The sequence below is a fragment of the Tachypleus tridentatus genome, chromosome 7 (genome assembly GCF_004210375.1).
Source record: "Tachypleus tridentatus isolate NWPU-2018 chromosome 7, ASM421037v1, whole genome shotgun sequence".
Taxonomy (NCBI): domain Eukaryota; kingdom Metazoa; phylum Arthropoda; class Merostomata; order Xiphosura; family Limulidae; genus Tachypleus; species Tachypleus tridentatus.
The window spans coordinates 10,689,189-10,713,644 of NC_134831.1; the positions used below are offsets into that span (position 1 = coordinate 10,689,189).

General features: G+C 32.9%; 2 protein-coding genes across 3 annotated transcripts in view; one reads left to right on the forward strand and one right to left on the reverse strand.

The window, feature by feature from the left end:
- LOC143257918 (synaptic vesicle glycoprotein 2B-like) overlaps window positions 1–21,751 on the forward strand; it is a 53,088-nt gene extending 31,337 nt beyond the window's left edge. The window contains exons 9-12 of one of the 2 annotated variants that reach the window (XM_076516966.1): window positions 3,398–3,486; window positions 3,997–4,250; window positions 6,438–6,597; window positions 12,841–12,878. In XM_076516966.1, coding sequence (XP_076373081.1) covers window positions 3,398–3,486; window positions 3,997–4,250; window positions 6,438–6,597; window positions 12,841–12,847 — 510 coding nt within the window. In that variant the 3' untranslated portion in view covers window positions 12,848–12,878. Of the gene's footprint in view, window positions 1–3,397; window positions 3,487–3,996; window positions 4,251–6,437; window positions 6,598–12,840; window positions 12,879–19,098 lie in introns of those variants that run through there. The other variant, XM_076516965.1, reaches the window with a different exon arrangement.
- On the reverse strand, window positions 15,024–15,269 carry LOC143257919 (myosin-8-like). Its single transcript, XM_076516967.1, has one exon. The coding sequence runs from the start codon at window positions 15,267–15,269 to the stop codon at window positions 15,024–15,026; it is 246 nt and encodes an 81-aa protein (XP_076373082.1).
- Window positions 21,752–24,456: the final 2,705 nt, after the last annotated feature.

The window sequence follows — 24,456 nt, forward strand, 5'->3', positions numbered from 1 at the left end:
TTTTGAGTGTTGCACTTTACAGTATAAAGATTAATGCCATCACTGAACGGCATCTTAATGTTACAAACGGGATCTATGTCGACTACTTTCACATTTCATGTCAGTTGTTGAACATGAGATATATTAAATGGCAGCTACACACTGCCCTTGTTCATTTTCTGAAGTGGACCATAGCAAATGGTTTTAATTTCTCTCTCTCTAACACCACTTGCATGCACTTTTGCCACCAATGGGGTATTCATTCTGATCCTGAAATCTGTATCGGGGAAGTTATGCTACCTGTTGTCTCTGAGATAAAGTTCTTGGGGCTTATCTTTGACTGTAAGCTGACCTTTATACCACACATCCAGCAGCTACTGGTCAAATGTACAATAACACTGAACATCCTCCATGTCCTCTCTTCCACCACTTGAGTAGAGGATTGATGTTCTATGCTAAAGATAGATCGTACTCTTATTTGATTGAAACTAGACTATGGGTTATTGGTCTATGGCTCTGCCAGGACCTTAGCCTTGAAGATACTGTGCCCTGTTCATCATCAGAGACTTCTGCACTGCACCAGGGCTTTCTGCACTTCTCCATTTCAGAGCTTATACATAGAGCCTCATGAAACTCCTTTGCACCTCTGCCATTTGCAACTGTCTTTAATATATGCTTCAAAACTTTGTTCCTTACCAAATCATCCCACATGGGGTTGTGTTTTCCTTCCTTGGTGGGCCATACTTTTTCAGAACAGACAATCTACCATTGCTCCTTTTGGCCTTTGTATCCAGGCACAGTTGGATTAATTGGGTTTGTCCTTGGATAACATTGCTGTATCCACTGGTCAGCCCATCCCACCATAGCTTATTACAGTCTCTAATTGTGACCTATCTTTAAGTCATCTGAGAAAAGTAGACACTCTTGATTGGAAATACTGTCTTTCATTTGCTGAACATCTTTCGAACCATCCTTCCATTCCTATTTATACAGATGGTTTAAAATCAGATGACTGTGTGGGCTCTGCCATGGTTTGTTGTGGTTCGTTGGTTGTGCACAGAATCCCCTCTACAGCTTCTGTGTTCAATGCTGAACTGTATGCCATTTCTCTAGCCCTGGATCACATAGAAGCAAAGCAGTATTCAAACTGCACTATTTATACTGACTCGCTTAGTTTTCTACTAGCAATGGAATCGCTTCATGTTAGTTCACACCCTGTTCTCGCTGATATTCAAAACCAACTGGTTCATTTCTCTTTAACATCTACTTCTACTCAGTTTTTTGGATACCGAGCCATGTTGGTATTTGTGGGAACGAGCTCACAGACACTGCAGCTATATCTATCTGCTCTGACACTATCACTGCTGTGCCTGTTCCATACATGGACTATAGTCCTGTATTCAAGGCTTGACTCCGTGCCAGTTGACTTGGAGTGAGCAATGAGAAAACAAGGTTTTCCAAATTAAACCTTCTTATTGAATTTTGGCCATCTTGCTTCCATAAGGATCAGAAAGAGGAAGTTGTCTAAACAAGACAACACATTAGTCACAGTTTTTTAACTCATCATTTTATTTTATTTGAGACTGATGCACCAATGTGTTGTCTGGGTAACACTCAGGTCACAATAAGCCACATTTTACTGTCTTGCCATTGTTGAGAGTCATAATGATCGTAATATGTTAAACATGTTTTGTCCAAAGATTTACCTATAACATTATCCAGTGTTATTGGTGATGGTGACACTGTCCACCTTAGAAATGTTTTAGTTTTTTAAAAGCCATTACTCTTTTTAATGCCCTTTAAGTGTTTTAATTTATACATTAGACACTTTTTAAATGTGGTTCCCTTTTAAGAATCAAAGTACATCAAGCTTGATTTTAAATTAAAAATGGCCATAATGTCAAATAACTCAAAACCAGGACTGGAAAGGCCAACTTCAGGTGAATAATGCTGATTTTTGAAATACCCATTGGTCATCCTGGTGACTTATAATGATTATCTTTATGCTACAGAAAGTCGTTTACAATTGTATTATTGTAATTTCTCTCCTATTGCTGTAAACTAGATATAAAAATTGGATTTATGTTTTTAATTAAAAATTAAACTGTGTTTTGCTTTACCTCAATTTTCTTTTTACAAATTTGAATAATTTTTCCTTAATTTTAACTTTGCACCATGAAACACAAAACCAACCAACCAGTCTTGTGCTTGAGGTTAAGACACCATGATCCTCAACCTATCCTTACATGGATGCTGGTACCTCATGAGGAGGTTTGGGATGTAGTTGACTTACTGAGTACAGTCTCTTGAGCCATAGCAACTCGACACCATAGGATCCATGTTGTTTACCCAGTTTTCTTACTGTGGGATGTAGGTACTATATCTTTTCTACTGAATTTTCTTAGATGTGATCCTCTTATTTTTTGTCCTGATTTCTTACACATTACACAAATGGACAAAGAGTTTATCTGGATCAGAAATGGTGCAGTTCCACCTCTTTGGATCTGACTTTTCTTTATGAAAATATCTTTGAGTGCTTTTGAGAAGTATGTTTGTTCTTTCCTTACATCCTTCCCTTGTACTAATCAGTGTGGGGTGTTAGGTAATATTGTAAGTGAAGGTAAGAACCATATCAGAAACTATAATTCTCTTTTTTGAAAATGTATTTATTATAGGTACTTTTCTCTTCTCATACTTCCCACTTTTCCTTCCCACTCATTTCTGCCAAACTTTGAAGTGATAGCTCAGTAGATCTACATAGAGGGAGTCACATGCATCATGTGACTGTGTACTGTTCAACTATTGGTGGAGAAGTGATGCATGATGATTTAAATAAAACATGTGAGATTCATTTGATTCCAACAGAGGGGTACAGAAGGCATGTAGCATTCATAATAAAAAGTTTGAATGTAGAGGGCAGGAACAAACAAGAATAATTTCGTTAGAGGAGGTAAGTACCTATCAGAAATGCATTTTAAGTACAGGAAAATTATAACTTTGAACGTGTTGAAAAACATATAGCATAGATAACATTTAATATTAGTAGTATGATAAAAATATATAGTATGTTGAATGTTTGTGGTATGACCAAACGATATGTTACACTGAATGTTTGTGATATGACCAAATGATATGTTACATTGAATGTTTGTGGTATAACCAAACAATATAGTACGTTGAATGTTTTTGATATGACCAAAACATATGGTACATTGAATGTTTGTCATATGACAAAAAAATATGGTACATTGAATGTTTGTGGTACAATAAGAAGATATGGTGTGTTTAATAATTGTTGATCCACTGACTACAAGCATGTTTATGAGATAATCTGTATAAATGGCTATGTAGTTGTTTTCAAAGTGAAATATTAGCTCATTGCAGTTTAGATTTTAAAGATGTATATTTATTTAAGTAGATGATTCAACAGACTGCAGATTTGTTTGTACCACCAAACAGAAGACCCTCAGTCATACTACTGGTGATTAATTTTACTTTGGCTTTTGGGTAAGTTAAGTTTTGATATAACACAATGTAAACACATATGAAGACAATCAGCTTTTTGTAATAATTAGTGTCAATTTAGTTGTAGTAATCTTCAACACATTATTATGTTTCTGGGAGGAAAGAAAGCATCAAGAAATACAGAGGCAGAAAGAAGAATGTAGCTAGTGTAGTGGGATGTTTGACTGAAGGAATGTAGAGATAGAAACATATTTTTATAATTTTTTTACTCCTGTTTTAAGTATGTCTCATCTGAATGATCAATAATTACTTTAAACTATTAGTTGGTATTTCAAATATATCAAAAGTTATATTTGTAGACATAACAGGTACATTAACTTTTATCTTTAGATTTTTTGACTTTATCATTTTCAGAAAAGTCTCTCTTTCTGCTTTGTCAGTCACAAAGAATTTTGGAAGTCTGTTTCTTCCCATGGAACCTGTGACTTGTTATAATGGTTTATCTGTTATATGTAAAGTGTGCATGATTGTATTTAATTTTTATATTTCCAGCTACTATGGTTTATGGATGTGGTTTCCAGAACTGTTCAATCGAATGACAAAATATGCTCAGTTGCATAACAACAGTGAAGTTGATGTATGCAGCCTACCTGTAGAAATCATAAATACAAACAGTTCTTTATACAATTGTGGTAATTCTGTGGACACGAAAGTATTTTTGGACAGCTTTATCATTTCTTTATCTAATCTTCCGTCAAATGTGATAACCATTTTGTTCATCCATCAAGCTCGCAGGATTTTCCTGTGTGAGTATTCAATGTTAGGTAGTTTATGTTTGGTTCCTATTTTAGTTGTTCTATATTTTATTTTTAGGTTTTCTTTGCTTTATGTTTGTTTGATGTATTCTTGGATTTTATTTTGAGATATTTTAAAGTATTTGTTGTTTTATTTTTAAATATTTATTTTCATTCTTGTCACAGAGTAGATGTTACACTCTTTATGGCATTAAGAGAATTCTGCATATTTTGTTGTTGTAACCTTTTACTAATCTGCCTCTCTGCACATTTGTCAGTTTTGTGTTAGTTGAATTAGCTACATTGTGATCAGCATGCCCATTAATCCTTTTGCAACAGGTCACAGGTCAAAGGCCATGTCATTGTGTTTGTTGAGTTACATTCAAAGTTTTTTGAACTACTATTTTATGAATTTATGTCAATAAGTTTGGTATCAAGTTGTAGATTATAATTCAATCTTTAATAATCAGTTAATTTCGTAATTTAAAAGTAGATATTAAAAGAACACATCTTAATATAGATTTTAGTGAGTCACATGGTATGTTGAATGCAGCACTGTTTAAAATTAGATGTTTGTGAAGTCAAAATACAAAGTCTTTCATTTCATGCAAATTAGGAACTGAAATTATTAATATTGACAAGCTAGAATATAAAATAAAAACCTTCTTTTTATTTTGTTGTGATATGGTTTATGTACTGAAGCAAACACGGTGGCTCTTTTCATTTATTTCCATTTTTAGAAACAGTCCCTTATGCACTCTTACTACAATATATGACATGTCAATAACCAATTGTCAGCTCTGTATTTCTCCCTAGTGGATTTCTCAGCCACTGTTAAAAGGTTACCACATTCTTTTGATCCAAGATTTCAAGAAGGTAGATTGTGTCTTTAGTCTGCATGAAGTTTCATACTTTTTTAAAATCTAAATACATCTTAGTTACTAAGGTAAATATATTATAGTGGAATTTTATGTTATCAGTGCAGTTATTTATAATTTATGATTATTCAACTGTTTATGTAAAAACCTAAAAAAATTTTTGTTTGATATTCTTCATGTTCAAAATATTAAAAGGCTTAGCAACCTATGTTCAGCAACAACTAAGTGCAAAAGTCATAGTGAGAAGAGATAATTGTTTAATTTACTTATTGATTTATTGTTCTGTATTTTAAGAAAAATACTTTAATAATTTGTTTAAATAGTAATAATTTATATGCATATATATAATGTACAATAATTGAAATGTAATTGTATATTACAAAATACCAGTACACTAAAACACAGCCAAGACAGGTAAGACTAAAGGTCACTCTTTTATTACCAGATACGTGACCTGAGTGCACAAGGGGCACGTTAATGCAAGTTATGCAATGTTAGACAATCATGACTGGAAGGTTAATAAAAAATAATGAATGTATATTGTCATATAGAGTATTATGAGACTTAAGTGACTCAGACTAAAGATTTGTATTTTAATGTTATAATATTTAGTAATTATAGCACAAAAAACATAATTTATATTTATTTTCTAATTTCTTTATGATGGTTACAAGGTTGGTCAAATGACAGACCCCTATATTTAAAGTATACATAATACATAAAGTCTTACTGAAAACAAACATTTGAAATGTATTTAGAAGGTCTGAGAGATTATGAAAATATTTGATGTTTGTGGGATAAATATTACTTTTATTAATCATAACATGAAATCATTTCATGCATGTACTAGTAAAGAAACAGGCACAATATTTTCACAAAACAAATGTTTAGTAAAAACAGTTCATTAAAAAAATTGATTTTGTGTGTGTGTGTATGAAACACTTGCAATCTTTATGAAACATCTGTCACATTTTGTGAAGGTGCATGTACTGAATCTAAAGTTATAGGGTAAATACTTAATGTGTGCAGATGTGTATATAAACTCCTGTATATTATATGCAGCTTATTGAGAATGGGTTAATACTCATTTGGAAATGTACGAAAAAGCCATGATGGTTTGTCTACCAGCAACGTGTGACAAATGTGATATTTCTATGCACATTGCACACTTTAATTTCCTATGCTATAACATTTACAAAATATGATGTATTGACCTGTAAATCACCTTATATTACAGTTATATTCCTGTCTTTAAATATTATATATAAATACCATTTTGAGTAAATATTTTATGTCTAATGAATTGGTTCACTTTTCACAGCAGGAGGAATGGCATTGGCTGGGGTAAGTGTCTTTCTGATATGGATTGTCAAGAATAGGACACACAACCTTATCCTTTCCTGTTTATTTGGTTGCCTTTCCATGTTTCCATATAATTCTTTGAATGTCATAACAGCTGAGTCCTTTACCACGAATCTCAGGTGAGTCAAGATTTACTTGTTTTGTATTTATCTAAATCTGGCATAAGTAAAGATTTAGCTGTTTTGTTTCTATCTGAATCTATTGTTAGCCAAAATTTAGCTGTTTTCTTATTTCTGAATCTCAAGTCTGTCAAGATGTAGCTGTTGTTTTTATCTGAATCTGGAGTTAGTGAAGATTTAGCTGTTTTATTTTTTCTGAATCTTAAGTGAGTGAAGATTTAGCTGTTTTGTTTTTATCTGAATCTCAAGTTAATCAAGTTTTAGCTGTTTTGTTTTCATCTTAATCTCAATTTAGTCAAGATTTAGCTATTTCGTTTCCATCTGAATCTATTGTTAGTCAAAATTTAGGTTTTTTCTTTTTATTTGAATCTCAAGTTTATCAAGATTTAGCTGTTTTATTTTCATCTGAATCTGGAGTTAGTGAAGATTTAGCTGTTTTTTTTTTTGAATTTCAAGTTAGTCAACATTTAGCTATTTTGTTTCCATCTGTATCTATTCTTTGTCAAGATTTAGCTGTTTTGTTATTTTCTGAATCTCAATTTAGTTAAGATTTAGCTGTTTTTTTCCATCTGAATCTAATTTTTGTCAAGGTTTAGCTGTTTTCTTTCCATCTGAATCTATTGTTTGTCAAGATTTAGCTGTTTTACTTTTTTATTAATCTCAAGTGAGTAAAGATTTAGTTGTCTTGTTTCCATATGAGTTTATTGTTAGTCAAAATTTAGGTGTTTTCTTATTATCTGTGTCTTAAGTTTGTCAAGATTTAGCTTTTTTATTTTTATCTGAGTGTAATTAGTGAAGATTTAACTGTTTTAATTTTATCTGAATCTGAAGTTTGTTAAGATTTAGGATTTAGCTGTTTTGTATTTTTCCGAATCAGGAGATAGTCAAGATTTAGTTGTTTTGTTTTTATCTAAATGTCAAGTTTGTAAAGATTTATCTGTTTTGCTTTCATCTGAATCTATTCTTAGTCAAGATTTAGCTGTTTTCTTTCCATCTGAATCTATTGTTACTCAAAATTTAACTTTTTGTTTTTATCTGAATCTTAGGTTAGACAAGATTTAGCTCATTTGTTTGTTTTATCTGAAACTGAAGTTTGTCAAAATTTAACTGTTTTGTTTTGTCTGAATCTCACATTTGTTAAGATTTATCTGTTTTGTTTCTATTTGAATCTATTGTAAGTCAAGATTTATCTGTTTTGTTTCTATTTGAATCTATTGTAAGTCAAGATTTAGCTGTTTTCTTATTATCTGAATCTTAAGTTTGTCAAGATTTAGCTGTTTTTTATCTGTGTCTGGAGTTAGTGAAGATTTAGCTGTTTTAATTTTTCTGAATGTCAAATGAGTGATTATTTAGCTGTTTTGTTTTTTTCTGAATCAACAGTTAGTCAAGAATTAGCTGTTATGTTCTTATCTGAATCTATTGTTAGTCAAGATTTAGGTGTTTTCTCTTTATTTTAATCTCAAGTTTTCAAGATTGTGCTGTTTTATTTTCATCTGAATCTGGAGTTAGTCAAGATTTAGCTGTTTTGTTTCCAACTGAATGTGAAGTTAGTCAAGATTTAGCTGTTTTGATTTTTTCTGAATCTATTGTTAGTCAAGTTTTAGCATTTTTGTTTACATTTGAATCTATTGTTGATCAAGATTTAGCTGTTTTCTTGTTATCTGAAACTGAAGTTTTCAAGATTTAGCTGGTTTTTTTTCATTTGAATCAAGAGTTAGTCAAGATTTAGCTGGTTTTTTTTTTCATTTGAATCAAGAGTTAGTCAAGATTTATCAGTTTCAGTTTTATTTGACTCTCAGGTTTGTTAAGATTTAGCTGTTTTTTTTTTATCTGAATCTGGAATTTGTTAATATTTAGCTTTTTTGTTTTTATCTGAATCTGGAGGGAGTCAAAATTTACCTGTTTTCTTTTTATCTCAATGTGGAGATAGTCAAGATTTATCTGGTTTTTTTCTGAATCTTATGTTAGTCAAGATTTAACTGCTTTGGTTTTATCTGAATCTGGAGGCAGTCACAATTTAGCTGTTTTGTTTTTATATTTATCTCAAGTTTGTCAAGATTTAACTGTTTTGTTCTTATCTGAATCTTATGTCAGACAAGATTTAGATCTTTGTTTCTGTCTGAATCTGGGGTTTGTCAAGATTTAACTGTTTTGTTTTGTCTGAATCTCACATTTGTGAAGATTTAGCTGTTTTCTTATTATCCAAATCTTAAGCTTGTCAAGATTTAGCTGTTTTTTTATCTGTATCTGGAGTTAGTGAAGATTTAGCTGTTTTATTTTGTCTGAATGTCAAATGAGTTATTATTTAGCTGTTTTGTTCTTTTCTGAATCAAAAGTTAGTCAAGAATTAGCTGTTATGTTCCTATCTGAATCTATTGTTAGTCAAGATTTAGGTGTTTTCTCTTTATTTTAATCTCAAGTTTGTCGAGATTTTGCTGTTTTATTTTCATCTGAATCTGAAGTTAGTGAAGATTTATCTGTTCTGGTTTCATTTAAATCTCAAGTTTGTCAAGATTTAGTTGTTTACTTCCATCTGAATCTGGAGTTAGTTGAGACTTAACCATTTTGTTTGTATCTGAATCTCAAGTTTGTCAAGATTTATTTGTGTTATTTTCATCTGAATCTGGAGTTAGTCAAGATTAAGCTGTTTCTGTTTCATTTAAATCTCAAGTTTGTCAAGATTTAGCTGCTTTTTTATCTGAATCTTGAATTAGTGAAGATTTAGATGTTTTATTTTTTCTGAATCTCAAGTGAGTTAAGATTTAGCTCTTTTGTTTTTATCTGAATCTCGAGCTAGTCAAGATTTAGCTGTTTTTATCTGTATCTATTGTTAGTCAAGATTTAGCCGTTTTCTTAATTTCTGAATCTTAAGTTTATCAAGATTTAGCTATTTTAGTTCTATCTGAATCTGAAGTTTGTTAAGATTTAGGATTTAGCTGTTTTGTATTTTTCTGAATCTGAAGATAGTCAAGATTTAGCTGTTTTAGTTTTTATCTAAATGTCAAGTTTGTCAAGATTTATCTGTTTTCTTTCCATCTGAATCTATTGTTAGTCAAGATTTAACTGTTTTGTTTTTATTTGAATCTTAGGTTAGACAAGATTTAGATGTTTGTCTCTGTCTGAATCTGGGGTTTGTTAAGATTTAGCTCATTTGTTTCTGTTTTGTTTTATCTGATTCTGAAGTTTGTCAAGATTTAGCTGTTTTGTTTTGTCTGAATCTCACATTTGTTAAGATTTATCTGATTTGTTTCTGGTTGAATCTATTGTCAGTCAAGATTTAGCTGCTTTCTTATTATCTGAATCTTAAGTTTGTCAAGATTTAACTGTTTTTTATCTGTATCTGGAGTTAGTGAAGATTTAGCTGTTTTATTTTTTATGAATGTCAAATGAGTGATTATTTAGCTGTTTTGTTTTTTTCTGAATCAAAAGTTAGTCAAGAATTAGCTGTTATGTTCCTATCTAAATCTATTTTTAGTCAAGATTTAGGTGTTTTCTCTTTATTTTAATCTCAAGTTTGTCAAGATTTAGCTGTTTTGGTTTTATCTGAATCTCAAGTTTGTCAAGATTTACCTGTTTTTTTTTTTATCTGAATCTGCAGTTAGTGAAGATTTAGCTGTTTTGCTTTGTCTGAATCTCAGGTTAGTGATGATTTAGCTGTTTTATTTCTATCTGAATCTATTGTTAGTCTAGATTTAGGTGTTTTCTCTTTATTTTAATTTCAAGTTTGTCAAGATTTAGCTGTTTTAGTTTTATCTGATTCTTGAGTTTGTTAAGATTTAGCTGTTTTATTTCTATCGTAATCACAATTTAGTCAAGATTCAGCATTTGTTTTATCTGAATCTCAAGTTTGTCAAGATTTAGCTGTTTTTTTTTCTGAATCTCATGTTAGTCAAGATTTAACTGCTTTGGTTTTATCTGAACCTGGAGGCAGTCACAATTTAGCTGTTTTGTTTTTATCTTGATCTAAAGTTTGTCAAGATTTATCTATTTTGTTTTTAACTGAATCTCAAATTAGTCAAGATTTAGCTGTTTTGTTTCAATCTGAATCTATTGTTTGTCAAGATTTAGCTGTTTTACTTTTTATTAATCTCAAGTGAGTGAAGATTTAGTTGTCTTGTTTCCATCTGAGTTTATTGTTAGTCAAAATTTTGGTGTTTTCTTATAATCTGAATTTTACATTTGTAAAGATTTAGCTTTTTTATTTTCATCTGAGTGTAATTAGTGAAGATTTAACTGTTTTAATTTTATCTGAATCTGAAGTTTGTTAAGATTTAGGATTTAGCTGTTTTGTATTTTTCTGAATCTGAAGATAGTCAAGATTTAGCTGTTTTAGTTTTTATCTAAATGTCAAGTTTGTCAAGATTTATCTGTTTTGTTTCCATCTGAATCTATTGTTAGTCAAGATTTATCTGTTTTCTTTCCATCTGAATCTATTGTTAGTCAAGATTTAACTGTTTTGTTTTTATTTGAATCTTAGGTTAGACAAGATTTAGATGTTTGTTTCTGTCTGAATCTATTGTTAGTCAAGATTTAACTGTTTTGTATTGTCTGAATCTCACATTTGTTAAGATTTATCTGTTTTGTTTCTAGTTGAATCTATTGTCAGTCAAGATTTAGCTGCTTTCTTATTATCTGAATCTTAAGTTTGTCAAGATTTAGCTGTTTTTTATCTGTATCTGGAGTTAGTGAAGATTTAGCTGTTTTATTTTTTATGAATGTCAAATGAGTGATTATTTAGCTGTTTTGTTTTTTTCTGATTCAAAAGTTAGTCAAGAATTAGCTGTTATGTTCCCATCTAAATCTATTTTTAGTCAAGATTTAGGTGTTTTCTCTTTATTTTAATCTCAAGTTTGTCAAGATTTAGCTGTTTTGGTTTTATCTGAATCTCAAGTTTGTCAAGATTTACCTGTTTTTTTTTTATCTGAATCTGCAGTTAGTGAAGATTTAGCTGTTTTGCTTTGTCTGAATCTCAGGTTAGTGATGATTTAGCTGTTTTATTTCTATCTGAATCTATTGTTAGTCTAGATTTAGGTGTTTTCTCTTTATTTTAATCTCAAGTTTGTCAAGATTTAGCTGTTTTATTTTCATCTGAATCTGGAGTTAGTCAAGATTTTGCTGTTTTGTTTCCATCTGAATCTATTGTTAGTCAATATTTCTCTGGTTTTTTATTATCTGAATCTTAAGTTTGTCAAGATCTAGTTGTTTTATTTTGATCTGAAGCTGGAGTTATTCAATATCTAGCTGTTTTGGTTTTATCTGTATCTCAAGTTTTTCAAGATTTAACTGTTTTTTATCTGAATATGGAGTTAGTGAAGATTTAGCTATTTTGTTTTTTCTGAATCTCAAGTTTGCCAAGAGTTAGCTGGGTTTTTCTTATCTGAATATGGAAGTTGTCAAGATTTAGCTGTTTTATTTTTATTTGAATCTCAAGTTGGTCAAGATTTAGCTGTTTTATTTTCATCTGTATGTGGAGTTAGTTAAGATTTATCTATTTTGTTTTTATCTGAATCTCAAGTTAGTCAAGATTTAGCTGTTTTGTTTCTATCTGAATCAAATGCTAGTGAAGATTTAGTTGTTTTGTTTTTATATGAATCTTCAGTTATTCGAGATTTTGGTGTTTTGTTTTCATCTGAATCTTAGGTTAGTCAAGATTTAGTTATTTTGTTTCTTTCTGAATCTGTAGTTAGTCAAGATTTAGCTCTTTTGTTTTTATCTCAATCTGGAGTTTGTCAAAATTTTGCAGTTTTGTTTTTATCTGAATCTAATGTTAGTCAAGATTTAGCTGTTGTGTTTCTGTCTGAATCTCATGAGTTAAGATTTAGTTGTTTTTGTTTTGACCTGAATCTAAGGTTGTGAGGATTGAGCTGGTGTACCTGATTTCTTAATTTGTTAGCTTTCAGTTTATGAGTTTTTAGTTTTAATTTTCCTTTTATTTTTCTGTAATATAGTTTCCACATGTAAAGAACAAATGAAATGTTGCTTGTTTTTTATGTAATCCCCTCTCTTTGGAATAAACCTAAAAAACATTGGAACAGTCTGACATTGTTCAGAAAATTAGTTTTAGAGACAGAGTTGTTTGCAAGAGTATATGATACACATTGAGAGATTTTCCTTTATAACATGTATATTTTCAAGCTAAGATAAAGGTAAGGATGAGTGATAATACAGCATACAAGGATCAACAGAATACACAGTTAAGGAGAATAGTAATCAGTTTTTTTATTCATCTTTCTTTTTTCTCAGGTTATAATTTTGTTGAACCAAAGTAAAAAAAACAAAGGTAAGAATTAAGTGTGGAATTTTAATATGACAAGAAATCCCAAGTTCCTTAAACTTAAAAAAACATTAGTTTTGTTGGCATATATATGTTAGGAATTATATTTTCTCTCTCAATATTATTGACTTTGTTTTCTTATAGGTATTTAAAAGTTTTATATTTGGAAATGATATCTTCAGTCTGTTCACAAAATAACTTTTCTGATTCAGTGGTGCCCCCTATATGTGCGATTTTCAATGCTCATCACTAGTGTAGTCTTTCAACTCCTGCTTTTCCACATCTACACATAAACGACTATACAGCAGGTCTCCACCAGTAAAGTTCAACACAGCCCCTGTAACCAGTGCCCTCTCCACATTTGCACTTGTTAATGGCATCTCAGTTGGCAGGAATACTGCACAAACATGCTTGTTTTTGCTTGCAAATATGTCAACATTTTCCTTTACCCTACAGGTTTCTCTTTTCTTTAATTTTTAGTGTTTTTGAATTGTAAAAGGTTTTTCCAACTTCCTTACTTTCTCATGTATAATTTCTTTGAAGTTGTCACTATCATTCACAGTTTCAGGTAGTTTCTGCTGCTGCAGGTTTCTTTACTACAACTACTACTTGGTTGAGTACTCAGTTATCAGCTGAGGCTATTATTTGATAAGAAATGTACATGTCCATACAACCTTTACTGCCACACGAGGAATGCCTGTTCTTGATGTGTCTGACAAGGAGGATGTGAGTTGTGACAACCTCTTCCCCTTCCCTCCACCCTGAATCTGTTTCTCAGTAGATCTGAGGATCATGTTTATGTATTTGATAAACTTTCTTCCCTTATCTTCATTTCCAATATTTGTAATTTCTCAACTTTCTTATCAGACTGATGTTGTCCACAGTTCTGAACATATTTTCAACTATGTAGTTGCTGACTCTGGCAATTCACTTGTCTTCTGGTGATGATGTTCATTGTTTTCTATTTACTGCAATAGCATGCTTTTCATCCTAAGCCCTGGCTTTTCAGGCATGGCTGATATACTGTAGGGACCTTCTTGGACTCTGTTCTTGTTCAAGTTGATTTACTTCTCTATATGAATTTTATATAGCAACTTCTCTTATATGAAAAATGACTGACAGTTTCCCATTTCATTGATGGTTTAAGTTAAGTCCATTTGTTTGCATAATTCATTATCCTCATTAGCTTCCTGTGTATCTCAACTTCCTGCTGCTATTTCTGTGTCTCCCTCTCTCTGTCCCCCTTACAACCCTTTGCTAATCCCTGCTTCTCTTAACTTAAAGCCTAGTGAGGAGACACCATACTATATTAACTCCAGTTTGGTGAGAAGATACCATACTACATTAATTTATATAAAGAAACCTAAAGTGTCGTACAGAAATCATTAATGGGTTAAAAGCTTTGGAACAGAAACGTTATTTTGGTCTCTTTGAGAAAGCTGTCATTGTATGAAACATAATATTTGTCTCTCAAAGAAAGCTATACCTGAGAGAAATGTGATTTTGTCTGTCGGAGGAAGCCTCACCCCTCATAAATGTGATATTTGTCTCTTGTGGAGAAGTTTCACCCATAAAAAACGTGATATTTGTTTCTCATAGGATTTTGTTTGTTTTCCTACAGCAAAGCCACATCAGGCTATCTGCTGAGCCCACTGAGGGGAATCGAACCCCTGATTTTAATGCTCCAAATCCACAGACTCACTGCTATACTAGTGGGGGTCTTCTCAGAGGAAGTCTCACTTGTTAGACACGTCATACGAGTCTCACCTGTTCTAAGAGCTGTCTGTTTTCCTCCAGTTCACCCTGGAGGGCATGGCTACTTCCTTCTGCCTTGGTGTATTGTTCTCTAGCTTCATCACATCCATTCTGTTCTTCCTTCACTGATTGGTGGAGTTCTTTAATGTGTTGTTAATATCTCTTGATGTTCTTCTGGGCTTCAGCATTGGCCTTGTTAGCATGGTCCAGAGCTATCTCCAGCTCATTAATGCTTCTTCTTCTTCATCTGCAATGCCTCAGCTTTGCCCCTGGATTCAGCTTCCGGACTAGTTTGCATGGAGTCAATGGCTCTCTGATGATTTTTCCTGTGAGAGTACAAGGACATGAAATTGTTGCATGTACTCATTTATGGTGAAATCTATGGACTTTTACATTTTCACTGATGGACAAGGTTATTGAGACCAGAAGCAGAAACAAGAAGAATCTCTTGGATTAGAACTAATATTTGATATTGGTCAGCAAACCTTGTGTTTTCGAACTCCTCCTCTTTGTACTGAATCATTCGGTCAATCTCCTGACGGACCTGAGAAAGTTCAAGTTGAGCACGGAGCACCTTGTTCTCTTCCTGTTCAAGTGCTGATTCAGCCTCTTCCAGAGCTGCCTGGAGTTCTTCCTTTTTCATCTCCAGCCTCTTCCTGGACTTCTCAAGTTCATGAACATACCTTCCTCCCTCACCAAGTTGGTCGACAAGGTCCTTGATTTCATATACACGAGAAAAATATGTTTTGCTAAAATCTATTTTATTGTACGTGTGTAGAAAGAAACAGGCTTAACACGACTAAAAACGACTCTATGCGTGTACAAAGAAACAGGCTTAACACGACTAAAACTACTCTATGTGTGTACAAAGAAACAGGCTTATCAAGACTAAAAATAATCTATGTGTATACAAAGAAACAGGTTTAACATCACTAGAAACTATTCTATGTGTGTACAAAGAAACAGGCTTTCCACGACTAAAACTACTGTACATGTGTAAAATGAAAGAAGCTTAACACGACTAAAAACTGCTGTATGTGTGTTCAAAGAAACAGGCTTAACATGACTAAAAATAATCTATGTGTGTACAAAGAAACAGGTTTAACCTTGCAAGTTCTTGTTTTCCATCTTCACAGCCTCATACTGCTCCTGACCTTTCTTGTACAAAGTTCTCATCTTGAAGAGTTCTGTAGAGTAATCTCTACATTCCCTCTGGGAAGCATCTAATTCTGCAGAGAGGTCATTCACCTTGTGCTTTCACTCTGCTATCGTTTTGTCAAAGGACTTCTGTTTCTTCTCTAGCATGGCAGCGAGGCTGTTAGCCTAGAAAAACAGATGTCCAAACTGTTTAAAACTGGGATGTAAATGTTCTCCTTTCATCTTCATCATGGATATTGATAGTGAACAATGATTCACAGATTGTGGTTGCTACCTGAAACCTGACTTATCATGGTTCTGATTAGTAAAAAATAATATGACTACTAAGTGAAATACAACTTATTCTGGCACTGATTGGTTAAAACTAATGTAATTACTGACTGAAACATGACCTACTCTGGTTCTGATTGATTAAAACTAATACAATTACTAACTGAAACTTGTTCTATTGTAGTTCTGATTGGTTGAAACAAATATTATTCCCAATTGAAATATGACCCAGTTTGGTTCTGATCGGTTAAAACTAGCATGACTACTAACTGAGACATGACTTATTTTGGTTCTGATTGGTTAAAACTAACATGACTACTAACTGAAACATGACTTACTTTGTTTCTGATCGGTTAAAACTAGCATGACTACTAACTGAGACATGACTTATTTTGGTTCTGATTGGTTAAAACTAACATGACTACTAACTGAAACATGACTTACTTTGTTTCTGATTGGTTAAAACTAACATGACTACTAACTGAGACATGTCTTTGTTTCTGATCAGTTAAAACTATCATGACTACTAACTGAGACATGACTTACTTTGTTTCTGATTCTGATTGGTTAAAACTAGCATGACTACTAACTGAGACATGACTAACTTTGGTTCTGATCAGTTAAAACTAACATGACTACTAACTGAAACATGACCTACTGTGGTTTTAACTGGTTAAAAACTATGTTACTGATAAAGCATACTTTTAAATTGTTTCTAATGTTTACTTACACACACACTATACCAATTTTTTTAATGTAAAAATGGCTGGTTTGGGTTGAGAAAAGTTTTTATGTAGAGGAGCAAACAATGTTTCGACCTTCTTTGGTCATTGTCAGGTTCACAAAAAACGAAAGAGGTAACTGACCGATAGCTGACCACATGTTTGCGGGGGGTTGTGTAACTGAGTGTGGTAATGTAGAGGTCGTGCTTAGATGTTTGTTTATATTTATTAATATTGGTATAAAGGTGTTCCTTCATATTGGTTTATTTTGGGCTGGAGTTGTTGTACAAGTAAGGCTTCTTTAAATTTGCATTTGTTTATGTTTGTTTCTTTACTTAGTATTTGAGTGTTTTCTATGGTTATGTTGTGTTTATTTGATTTGCAATGTTCAAAAACATGTGAAGGTGACTTTTTGTGTTCTTTGAATCTGGTTTCCATTTCTCTACTTGTTTCTCCAGTATAGAAGTAGTGGCAGTTATCACATTGTATTTTATAAATAATGTTGGTGTGGTGTTTGTCAGTGTAGTTTTTTACACAGTATAGACCCTAGTTTTGTGCCAGGTTTTTGAATAAATTTGATATTAACTGGAATGTCATATTTTGTTACTAGTTTTTGCCAAATGTTGGTTATTTTTTTGCTGATGTCGGGCATGTATGGTATGCAGCAGTATATGGTTTCGTGATTTTTTAATTCATGGGATATATTTACTTTTGTTAGTTGATTTTGCTTTTTGTCTGGGTGTGTGTGTGTATAATGTTTTCTATGGTTTGTGGAGGAAACTTGTTGATATTGATGAAGTATTGTTTTATATTGTCTAATTCATCGTTAATTTTATCTGGTGAGCATAGTTTTATGGCTGTATTTATTTGGTTTCTTAGTGTGTTGAGTTTTTGTTTTGTTTCATGTGCTGAGTCCCAAGGAGTGTATACTGGACTATACAGATGTATGTTCCTGATGAGTCTGGTGTTGGTTGGAGATAGTCCAGAATCATGTGTTGATGGTGTGATGCCCTTTATTATGTGGACCTGATGTATAATTCTAGATGCTGCCAGCTTTTGATTGAATCACTCTGCTCCAGTCAAGTTAGCCCTCACATGTATTCTAGCCAGTATTCCTCCTCCTGTCATGGTCTGGATGAAAAATGCCCAATGCTGCTACCAGGGTTTGGATTGGAGATGCACTCCAGGTTCATGGTTCCTCTTCTACCAATTACTGAATGTCAGTTCCCAGCAGATCTGGTATTGTTCAAAGCTGCATCAGCACATGTATTCCCACTTGTGTATGGTCAGGTGTCCTCCTTGTACCACAGACTGGAAGAAACATACCCAGTGCTGTCAGATTTTGGACTGGAGGACTCATCCACACAAGCTTTCCACCTTCTACCATTTGCTGAATGTGGATTAATGGTGGATCAGTTGTTAGTTGGTTTGGAAATGTGCACAAGTGAAGGCAGTTTTTCTCTGAAAGGTTGTCTTTTCTACCAAATCCTGTTTGAAGGTGAAGAAAGGGTGTTTTTATACCTACCACAGAACTGATGTTCAATTCCAGATACAGCCAGGTGTTGAATGAGATTGAATTCTCACTCCAATCTGTTGTACCCTAGTCACCTGACACCCAGGGGTCTCATTAATAGGTAATGCATATTATTGGATTCATTCATGTTTTTCTGCTTTTTCATGTTCTCAACATTATAAAAGAGTGAAGCATGTACTTGGATGAAATGCAGCTCAATTTCCAACTGGGGTGTGATATCTTCTGTTTTGGTTCCACACTTCATGGTCTCTCTTTGGGCACTTTCTCAAGAGGAATAATTTACTTACCTCCCCTCTCCCCACAACTACCAGCTAAAGGGATTCTAGCTATTTTGTGAGAGAGCTAAGATATGTGGAGAAAGTTAACAGTTTTTTAAACTGAAAATGTGTTTTTGATTGTGACTTATCTCTCACACAATTCCAATCTAGTCTCTCAACTTCCAGTGATACGTGGTTTAGGTCTTATGATAAATTTCAAAGTAATTAACAAATGCAAGTGTGGAGAGGGTGTTGCATTCCTGTTGGTCAACAACTTCTGCATAATTGTTTACACGTGGATGTGCAGAAGTGCGAGGTGGAAGGCAAGTGGTGAACACTGATAGAGGGCAGTACTAATTGAGAAAAGCAATTTTGTGAGGGGAGGTAAGTATCTATCAGGAATACATTTTCAGTTTAGAAAAATGTTAACTTTAACTCTGTAGCTTTTATGCCCTTAAATATACTTGTTTTCATATGATCACAGGAAGTGTTAGTGTTTAAATACATTATTGTTTTTTTGTATGTGTGTAGGGCTACTGCAATGGGCTTCTTTCTAGTTTTTGGAAGAATAGGAGCCATTTTAGGGAATGTTGTGTTTGGACAATTAGTGGACTATCACTGTACAATTTCAGTTTTAATGGTTGCAGGTTTTCTTTCAGGAAGTGGTTTGTTGTCATTATTAATACCAAGAACTGATAAAAGAACTCTAAAATAGGATTTGTGGTTCTAACACTAAGATGAAGAATTGTATAATCTTTTTTTTATTTAACTCTGTTGCTTGAAAATTATGTAGAATATTGTTTTGAAAGATATTACCTGTCTTAACTCAGAATGCAATGTATTTTTAAACTTAATTGCTACTATAAAGCTGGTTCAGCCAGTAAAACATGAAGTTTCTTGAGGCTGTGGCTTGGACTTCCATCAAGCCCAAGCCAACACTGCTAAAGTCCTTAAACTACAGTACATATATTACAGTCTATTCTGGAAATATTAATTTCATAGTATATTGAAAAGTAGAATTTGTAATTGAAATGAATTTGTGTCTTTTTTGTATTAGAATTGAATTGGTATGTATATATATTATACTATTATAATATAGGTATGAACTTGACTTTGAGAAAGGTTCTTACTGTTTCACTTTATGTTTAAAATAAATTGTTATTCTGCATGTTTGCTGTCATCATTAAATTTATTCTTGGAGTTCTTGAACACTTACGTTTGTTTTTCGTATGGATTATTACAGATTAAACATATTTTTTTCTGGAAGGTTCTTGTTATGGGCACATGCAATAATAAAATCACTTTTCTACCCATTGAGCAAAATATTGCAAGTACAAGAGGGTAGGTACTATATCACATGGTCTGATTACCAGTCTGTCCATCAACACCTGTGATACTATATCACATGGTTTGATCACCAGTCTGTCCATCAACACCTGTGATACTATATCAGATGGTCTGATTACCAATCTGTCCATCAACACCTGTGATACTATATCAGATAGTCTGATCACCAGTCTGTCCATCAACACTTGTGATACTGTATCAGATGGTCTGATCACCAGTCTGTCCATCAACACTTGTGATACTGTATCAGATGGTCTGATCACCAGTCTGTCCATCAACACTTGTGATACTGTATCAGATGGTCTGATCACCAGTCTGTCCATCAACACTTGTGATACTGTATCAGATGGTCTGATCACCAGTCTGTCCATCAACACTTGTGATACTGTATCAGATGGTCTGATCACCAGTCTGTCCATCAACACTTGTGATACTGTATCAGATGGTCTGATCACCAGTCTGTCCATCAACACCTGTGATAATATATCAGTTGGCCTAATCACCAGTCTCTCCATCAACACCTGTGATAATATATCAGTTGGGCTAATCACCAGTCTCTCCATCAACACCTGTGATAATATATCAGTTGGCCTAATCACCAGTCTGTCCATCAACACCTGTGATAATATATCAGTTGGCCTAATCACCAGTCTGTCCATCAACACCTGTGATAATATATCAGTTGGCCTAATCACCAGTCTGTCCATCAACACCTGTGATAATATATCAGTTGGCCTAATCGCCAGTCTGTCCATCAACACCTGTGATAATATATTAGTTGGCCTAATCGCCAGTCTGTCCATCAACACCTGTGATAATATATCAGTTGGCCTAATCACCAGTCTGTCCATCAACACCTGTGATAATATATCAGTTGGCCTAATCACCAGTCTGTCCATCACACCTGTGATAATATATCAGTTGACCTAATTACCAGTCTGTCCATCACTACCTGTGATACTATATCAGATGATCTAATTACCAGTCTGTCCATCAGTACCTGTGATACTACATCAGATGGTCTAATTACCAGTCTGTTCATCAACATCTGTGTACTGCAACGGTTGTCCTGATTGCCAATCTGTCAGAACCACTTATGATACCATGGTGGATGATCTTATCACAAGTCTATTCGTCAACACCTTTGGCACTATAAAAGATGATCAGATCACAGGTCTTTCCATTAGTACTTGTGATGCATTGTAGCAATAAGTTGATTATTCATTCATAAGGCAAAAAAATCAACACAAAAAAACATGAAACATTAAGCTCAGTCTGAACCTAGCTCTCTCTCTCTTTTTTACTGAAGTAAAATGAAACTTTACTGTTTTAATCGTGATCTTTTTTTCAAATAGATTTATATTTTACTGAGTCTAGTGACTGCTGTTCTTTTGTGATAAAACAAAAAGTGTTGTTTTAGATGTTGGGTTAATACCAAGTATGTATGTTATTTGGAGAGTTTGGACAAAATACCTATTAGCAATCCATTTTATCTCTTGAAGGAAAAAATACTCTAAATAATATTGTTAATATCTTGTATTCTAATTATAACTTTGGAGGCTTAGACATTGGTGTTTTTTTCATTAAGTTACTTGTTGTTCTAAGCATGATCAGAGGAATAATTTCTAAAAACACTAACAAAGAGCAAGGTGTTTGATAAGCTCCATATTGACTTTACTTTTAGTACATTCTGTATAACTTGCCACCAGTTTTAAGAAATAACATCTTTTAAACTTTTATACGTCGAAAATTGGCATATGGAAAATAGAATAATTTATGAAAGAGGGCATATTAATAATTGATATTTCAATTATAAATAAAGTCTTTAGAAAAAGTTCATTTTCTTTCTGTCATGCCTTGTAAATATACTTTAATTTATATCTTTGTTGTGTTTTGCAGAATCGAACATAATGCAGTATCTGCCACTTTTTATTTATTTTTGTACGGGGATTATTAACACGTACCTATTCTTGGAGTTCCAAATTCTACGTTATCCAGCTGTTGGGATAAATTATTTTTCTTCTCATTGTGTGTGTGTGCGTGTGCATAAAAATGTTACAATGAAACACAAAAATCAAAAATTTTTTCATCATCAGCTCTTTTAGTCATTACAAAACTCATAAGGTATAATGTCTGTTAATAGCACCCAAATTTATTTGAAACACTCCATGTATCAGAAAAAAAGAAAAGCCCTGATGTCGTTGTCAAACTTGCCAGCATGTAAGTACAACAGTTAAGGTTTGGGAGTTGCGTGTTCAGACCAACAACGTTTCAACTCCTACTCCCATTCGCTGTTTGCACATAGGTGTGTGAAGACAGATACCTCTAATATGTAGATAAAACCTTTAAAGTAAAAATAAACCATTACTACAGTTTAAAACTCTGAAACTTCACCTCTCTGTGAGGCGTACAAAAAGACAAAAATATTTTTATGGTTGAAATACACCACCGTATCAATCTTTTAGAACTATTGATTTGTATATAAATACACAGTTAAGCATTATAAAATAACTTCTAAATGTTATACAGTGATACACTCATCAAATAAAATATAGTTCATTAGATTTATAGTTTTCCTTGTATAATTAATTATCAATGAAACTTTCTATTTGCTGTATATAATTACGGAATATACTTTACAATTAGTAATTAGAAGTACTACAAACATTATCTTACATCACACTGCAAACAGCCAATTTTCTGATCTCATCTGGGTCAGCGGTGAGCCTCACCGCTTAAAACGCTAAAATTCATATTTCAGTACCTGCGGCTATAATACCCAAGTTCATTATGTGTCTTTGTGTTTAACAATAAACTTTTCATTATGCACCTTCTGTGGAGAAGTCAACGTTTTCCACGACTTTCCGTTATGTTGATGACTTTCTAATCTAAGTTAACGTTTTCCGTGACTTTCTGTCATGTTGATAACTTTCTAATATAGGCTGGTTAAGTTAACGTTTTCCGTGACTTTCTGTCATGTTGATAACTTTCTAATCTAGGCTGGTTAAGTTAACGTTTTCCGTGATTTTCTGTTATGTTGATAACTTTCTAATGTAGGCTGGTTAAGTTAACGTTTTTCGTGACTTTCCGTTATGTTGGTAACTTTCTAATCTAGGCTGGCTAAGTTAACGTTTTCTATGACTTTTCATTATGTTGATAACTTTCTAATCTAGGCTGGTTAAGTTAACGTTTTTCGTGACTTTCCGTTATGTTGGTAACTTTCTAATCTAGGCTGGCTAAGTTAACGTTTTCTATGACTTTTCATTATGTTGATAACTTTCTAATCTAGGCTGGTTAAGTTAACGTTTTCCGTGATTTTCTGTTATGTTGATAACTTTCTAATGTAGGCTGATTAAGTTAACGTTTTTCGTGACTTTCCGTTATGTTGGTAACTTTCTAATCTAGGCTGGCTAAGTTAACATTTTCTGTGACGTTCTGTTATGTTGATAACTTTATAATCTGGGTTGGTTAAGTTAACATTTTCCGTGACTCTCTGTTATGTTGATAACTTTTAATCTAGGCTGGTTAAGTTAACGTTTTCCGTGATTTTCTGTTATGTTGATAACTTTCTAATGTAGGCTGGTTAAGTTAACGTTTTTCGTGACTTTCCGTTATGTTGGTAACTTTTTAATCTAGGCTGGTTAAGTTAACGTTTTCTGTGACGTTCTGTTATGTTGATAACTTTCTAATCTAGGCTGGTTAAGTTAACGTTTTCCATGATTTCCTGTGATGTTGATAGCTTTATAATATGGGTTGGTTAAGTTAACGTTTTCTGTGACTCTCCTTTATGTTAATAACTTTCTGATGTAGGCTGTCTTGATTCGAAATAGCATTACTTATAACTCTGAGAGCAAATTGGTTGTTAATGGTTTCGTGGGTTTAAAATTTTAATTTTGAATAGTTTTGTTTCATTTACATTTGTTATACAATTTTATGGTTAACCAACAGATGGCGTGATATGAAAGTCCGCTCTTGTTTTATTATTTTATTTACCCTTGAAATCTTGTATTTTCACGAGTCAATAATTTTACCCTAGCGGCAGGTAACCAAAACCGACTAGGCTTCGAGAAACCTAACCGCAAAACTGTACCTGAATCGTTGGTTAATACGCTTTTCTAAACGCTTTTGTTAACGTGACGTAGGCGATCTTCGGGAATGTGGGTGTGTATAAATGTTATAAATACAATTTATTATACACCAGCATGTATGTGACCTTCATTTTTAATTTTGAACTCTGTCGTGATCTCTGACTTCATGTTGCCTTGCATGGATAAGACGTGTAGTATGAAATATTCTGTTATTATATCAATACGTAAGGAATATATGATTGTACATACTATTGAGCTAATCACGTTAGAACGAATTAGAACGTTTGAGATAAAGTTAAAAAATAAAGAACAAGTTTGCTGTTGTATGGGAAGATGATAACTGGGAAAGTGTTGTGCTGTTCTCATCAAGAGATGAATTTCTTCACATTTTTATTTCCTCATCACTCTTATGAAGATTTCAGTTTGACCATAGTTGTTAGGAAATCTTGTGTAT

Excerpts from the sequence above, each read along its gene's own strand:
- LOC143257919 (XM_076516967.1), bottom strand. The coding sequence starts at position 15,269 with ATGAAAAAGGAAGAACTCCAGGCAGCTCTGGAAGAGGCTGAATCAGCA.